Below are 5,750 nucleotides of genomic sequence, written 5' to 3' on the forward strand. Positions count from 1 at the left end.
GAGCGATGTATTAGTGACAACGGCTTGATGATATAAGAGAAGCGAAAGCTGTTTGGAAGAGCGGGGTGTGTGAAAATCAAATGATATTGCTGCGGATAGTGTGGCAGGGGGAATACCAATACGGAAAGAAAAATTCCCGTTGGCGTAAAAGTGTATTAGTGTCGCAAGGGTAAAATGTTTGAATGTGAAGATTATGGCAGCTGCATATATGAATATTGGTATCTTGTATGAAGTGGGGTTATGATCGTTGTGAAACAGTGATCCGAATAAACGGATGAAAATCTACAGATACACGATACATGAAGACGAAGAAGAACCGATTGAATTACGGTTGTATGGTTAAAATGATGAATGGTTTCAGTGTTGCCGATTCAATTACGGCCAAAAATTTAAAAAAAATGTTTGAGCTGCCGATTCAAATTACAACCAGATGGAGAAAAATGTTGCCAATTAAATTATGGCAGTTGATTGAAAATGCTGATTCATTGGAGATTGCCGATTTAATTACGGCGTGTGTTAAAAACAGTGCATGCAAGATGAAATCTAGAGAAGAAATTTATATAAAAAAAAATCGTTGAAAAAAAAAGAAATGTGTTTTTTCATTTGTTTCATTTCATGTGGGAAAAAAATGGTCTACAAACAGCAGTACTACAATGATGATAGATCCGGAGAATGTCAGCGTTACCGATGGTATTATACATCAAAATGTGCAGTTTTTCAGTCCGGCATCGTATAACCTGCCGCATTTTAAATACAAACACCTGCCGGCATCGGAGGTTAGAAATGCGTGGAATCAATGGATCAGATGGTTCGAAAGTGTTATGGATGCAGCAAATGTACTGGATGGAGCAAGCCGAAAAGTCCAGCTTTTGGCCATGGGTGGACTAGAGCTGCAGTCCGCTTATTTTGGATTACCCGGGGCTGAAGATGAGCCAACAGACGTCGATGTTGATCCCTACAAAGCAGTTAAGGTAAAGCTTCAACAACACTTTTCACCCAAGCACCATGATAGCTTTGAGCGCTTTCTGTTTTGGTCCATGGGTCCAGAAGAGAGTGAGTCCATTGAGAAGTTTGCTTCGAGAGTGCAACAGAAGGCAGAGAAAATTTCTTTCGGTAAAACCGAAATGGAAAGTCGACACATAGCCATAATTGATAAAATCATACAATACACCGCTGACGATCTGCGGCAAAAATTGTTGGAGAAGGAGAACCTCACTTTGGACGATACAATCAAGGTTGTGAACGCGTATCAAACCGTCAGATATCAATCGGCGAGAATGGCTCCCAAGAGAGTAGAACACGCTGTTAGGGCCGATTTCTTCACCTCGGCTTAACCGGTAAGCCAGGCTTACCCATACAGTTAAACCTGGCTTAACGCTTAAGCCAGGGTGAAGAAATCGCCCCTTAATCATTTGAGCACTAGCCATTCCGGAGTAGGACGAAATCCCAGATGTCAACGTTGCGGTTTCAACCAACATCGTCAAGGGGAGCGGTGTCCAGCGGTGAACAAGACCTGCCTTCGCTGTGGGCGAGTAGGACATTTTCGCACAGTTTGTCATTCCACCCTTGCATCTGATGCGGTAAGTACATGAATAATATTGTTTAGACATTTGGCTGTTATATTTCTAATATTGAAAATGCAGGGTTCCCATGAGCGTAAACGGAAGCCAGATTTTCCGAAACATGGCATTCCTCATCAACCTAAACGCTCAAAACGTGTCTACAATGTAACGGAAGATGTTGAGGTTGAAAATTTACCTGTGTACAATGTGGGAGACGATGATGATGAGCTTATAAAATGCAATGTGGGGGGAGTGGGAATCTTTATGCTAATCGATTCCGGCTCCAAATATAATCTGATTGACGACACAACTTGGGAGCTAATGAAAATGAGGGATGTTAAGATAACCAACGAGAGGAACGATACCGACAAGCGTTTCTTAGCTTATGGAAGGATTCCGTTGAAGGTCTTGATGGCGTTTGACGCAGAACTTCAAATTGACGATGACAACAGCTTGAAAACAACAACATCTTTCTACGTGATCGAAAAAGGGCAGCAACCGTTGTTAGGAAAAGTTACTGCTCAAAAGCTGGGCGTATTGCGGATTGGTCTTCCCACTAAGACGGCATCAGTTCATCTTGTTGATCGACCGGATAAAGCTTTTCCAAAAATGAAAGGTATCAAGTTGAGCATTCCAGTAGACCAAAACGTCCCTCCGGTTATCCAACCTCTGCGCCGTTGTCCTATTCCTCTGTTGGAAAAAGTCAAGTCTAAGATAGACGAGCTATTGGAAATGGACATAATTGAAAAGGTAACTAAACCTGCTTCTTGGGTTTCGCCACTCGTCCCAATCCTAAAAGAAAACGGAGATTTGCGACTATGCATAGACATGCGGCGAGCCAACCAGGCTATACAGAGATTGAACCATCCGTTGCCAGTGTTCGACGACCTGATTGCTAAATTTCGGCACGCGAAATTTTTCACACTACTGGATATAAAACAAGCCTTCCATCAGGTCGAGATCACAGAAAGCAGTCGTGACATCACAACTTTCATCACCAATTGGGGGCTCTATCGGTACAAAAGACTATTATTCGGCGTCAACTGCGCACCAGAACTCTTCCAAAACCTGATGGAGAGCATTCTAGCCGAGTGTCCAAATATTGTCGTGTTCATAGATGACATACTCATTTTTGGCAACACCGAAGCTGAACACGATGCTGCTGTGAGAAAGGCCTTGACTGTGCTCAACCGGTACGGCATCATGCTGAACGATCATAAATGCAAATTCAAACAGCGAGAAGTCGATTTTCTGGGTCACCGACTATCGGAAAAAGGAATATCAGCTAGCGCAGACAAAGTGAAATCGATTGTGGCTTGCAGAGCACCAGGAACCAGGGAAGAACTGCGAAGTTTTCTAGGGCTCATCACCTACATTTCAAGGTATGCTTTCTTTGTAATTTATGTTATATCTTATGTTGCAATATCGAACCTTAAATTTGATTTTGAATTGGTTATTATATAAATATGGTGTTTAGGTTCATTCCTGATTTGGCGACTGTAAATGATTCCTTAAGGCAACTACTGAAGCAAGACTCTCCGTTCGTTTGGCGAAATGAGCATCAGCAATCATTTGACAGGATCAAAAAGCTTGTGGGATCCGCTACCAGTTTAGGTTTTTAAGATCCACAAGACCGAACACTGGTTGTCACGGACGCTTCTGGAGTAGGACTGGGAGCAGTATTAATACAATTCAAAGGCAACCTCCCTCGAATCATTAGCTACGCATCAAAAAGCCTCACAGATACGGAGAAGAAGTACCCTCCTATTGAAAAAGAGGCTCTTGGGATTGTCTGGGCTGTTGAGCGATTTAGAATTTACTTGCTTGGCATAACTTTTGAGCTTGAGACCGATCACCGCCCATTAGAAACTTTGTTCTCGACTACTTCCAAACCTACTGCTAGAATTGAACGCTGGCTGTTGAGAATACAAGCGTTTCGGTTCAAAGTCGTTTATCGCAAGGGATCAACCAATCTAGCCGACTGTTTATCTAGACTTGCTGCTCATGTGGAAGATCATGAGTGGCATGATGACACAGAAGTTTTCATAAGGCGAATCGCTGTTGAAGCATTGGCATCTCTGTCTACCACTGCAAACGGTGAGGAGTTCGATGCAGGAACGGAACACATGATCAGATCAGTACAGGAATGTGCAGCAATTGACATAGCCGAAGTCATTGCTGCTACGGCATCAGATCCAGAGCTCCAGAAGCTCGTCGATTGTATTGATCTTGGTATCAACAGCAACAAATGGCATCAAGAAGAAATGAAAGACTACGCACCGTTTCGCTTTGAACTCTCTAACGTCAACAGCCTGGTGATGCGGGGTACTAAGCTTGTTATTCCTAAATGTCTTCGCTCTCGAATGTGTCAACTGGCCCACGAAGGACATCCGGGTCAATCAATGATGAAACGCCGGCTTCGCGAGCGATGTTGGTGGCCAAAAATTGACAAAGAAGCGGTAACAACATGTGAAGCCTGTGAAGGATGCCAATTAGTCCAAATGGCAAACCCTCCTGAACCGATGACGCGCCGCATTCTTCCCGAAAAACCTTGGATCGACTTAGCAATGGATTTCTTAGGACCCATGCCTACGGGAGAGTATGTATTGGTGATCGTCGACTACTACAGCCGTTTTATGGAAATCGAGGTTATGCAGCGAATTACTGCGCAAGAGACCATAAAACGACTCAAACGAATTTTTCGCACATGGGGTCCACCGAGAACAATTACCCTTGACAACGCTAAACAGTTCGTGTCAACAGAATTCGAAGACTATTGCAAGACTATCGGTATACACCTCAACCATACATCGCCATACTGGCCACAGGCGAATGGGGAGGTCGAGAGACAAAACAGATCACTGCTCAAAAGAATGAAGATCGCTCATGCCCTTTACGACGACTGGAAAGCCGAACTCGATAAGTTCTTGGATCTCTACAATAATACACCCCACACGATAACAGGAAAAGCTCCCAGCGAATTACTTCAAGGAAGGAAACTGCGTTCAAAGCTTCCTACCTTTGAAGATATTGAGACTACACCCCCCAGCTCTGATTTTCGAGACCAGGATTTCGAAAAAAAGATGCAACAAAAGGAGAGAGAAGATACTCGACGTAAAGCAAAGCCAAGTGACGTAACTGCCGGTGATATAGTCTTGATGAAGAATCTACTTCCGTCGAACAAATTGTCAACCAATTTCCTGAAGGAAAAGTTCACCGTGATGCACAGAAATGGATCTAATGTTACCGTGCAATCCCATGACACAGGAAGAAATTATGATCGAAACGTGTCCCATTTGAAGAAGCTGGTGCAACCTTTCGATGTCATCGATAGCTCAGTGGAAACACCAGAGTATGGACCCAATCCTTCGAGCTCTACGACAGACGTAACACCGGGTCCTGCGGATTCTTCAACGGCTCCAATTCGTCGTTCAGAACGAACGATCAAACCAAGACAGCGATTTAGCCCTACAAGATAAGTATAAACATCTCTTATGTTTAACTAACAAAAGTAGTATAAAGTTGTTTAGCTTAAATAAAAAAAATGGTTAAAAGACGGGATGTGATAGATGTCGTTATATGAAAAGCATTCCTTTATACCAACAGGGATAAACCCCCTGTTAAGAACGTCTATGTTACCAACACAAATGCACACAGCGCGTGTACCTCGATCATCAGCGCGATGACTGATCAGTCCTACCGTGACGTCGTGGCTTGGTAGATCACCTACGTTATCACAGGCCCTACCGTCTACCCCCGTTGGTTTGAACGACACCTCATGCAAACTAACGGGGTTAATTTTTAATTTGAACTTCTAGTAACCCGGTGGGCATCGAAAACCACACTGATGGTAACCCTTTTTGCTGTTTTGTTTTGATTATGCGTTCCGTTTCACCCCGTTCCATGAGCAGAATGACGTTTGAACCATTTTTAGTTTGAACGAAGTGCAGATTAGAGGGGGTCAAATTAAAAAGTGTTCAGATTAGATGCGGTCAAACCAACGGGGGTAGACGGTACAGAGTCAGACACAAAGCAAATAAGCAGATAGGCCCTTTTCAAGTGTTGCGCAAGATTTAAAATGTTTCCTATTTGAATATCGTAACACATAGTAACGCCTCCCGTAACGCTCTTCTGGCTGTTTTGTTGTTGTTCTTCTTTCAATGACGTCCCGTCGTCGTCCATCAGTCG

General features: G+C 43.4%; 1 protein-coding gene across 1 annotated transcript; it reads left to right on the top strand.

Moving 5' to 3' along the window:
* Window positions 1-653: 653 nt before the first annotated feature.
* On the top strand, window positions 654-3,026 carry LOC134290825 (uncharacterized protein K02A2.6-like). Its single transcript, XM_062858030.1, has 3 exons — window positions 654-1,246; window positions 1,388-1,580; window positions 1,644-3,026. The coding sequence occupies exons 1-3, from the start codon at window positions 654-656 to the stop codon at window positions 3,024-3,026; spliced, it is 2,169 nt and encodes a 722-aa protein (XP_062714014.1).
* Window positions 3,027-5,750: the final 2,724 nt, after the last annotated feature.

Source organism: Aedes albopictus, chromosome 3 (assembly GCF_035046485.1).
Source record: "Aedes albopictus strain Foshan chromosome 3, AalbF5, whole genome shotgun sequence".
NCBI classification, from domain to species: domain Eukaryota; kingdom Metazoa; phylum Arthropoda; class Insecta; order Diptera; family Culicidae; genus Aedes; species Aedes albopictus.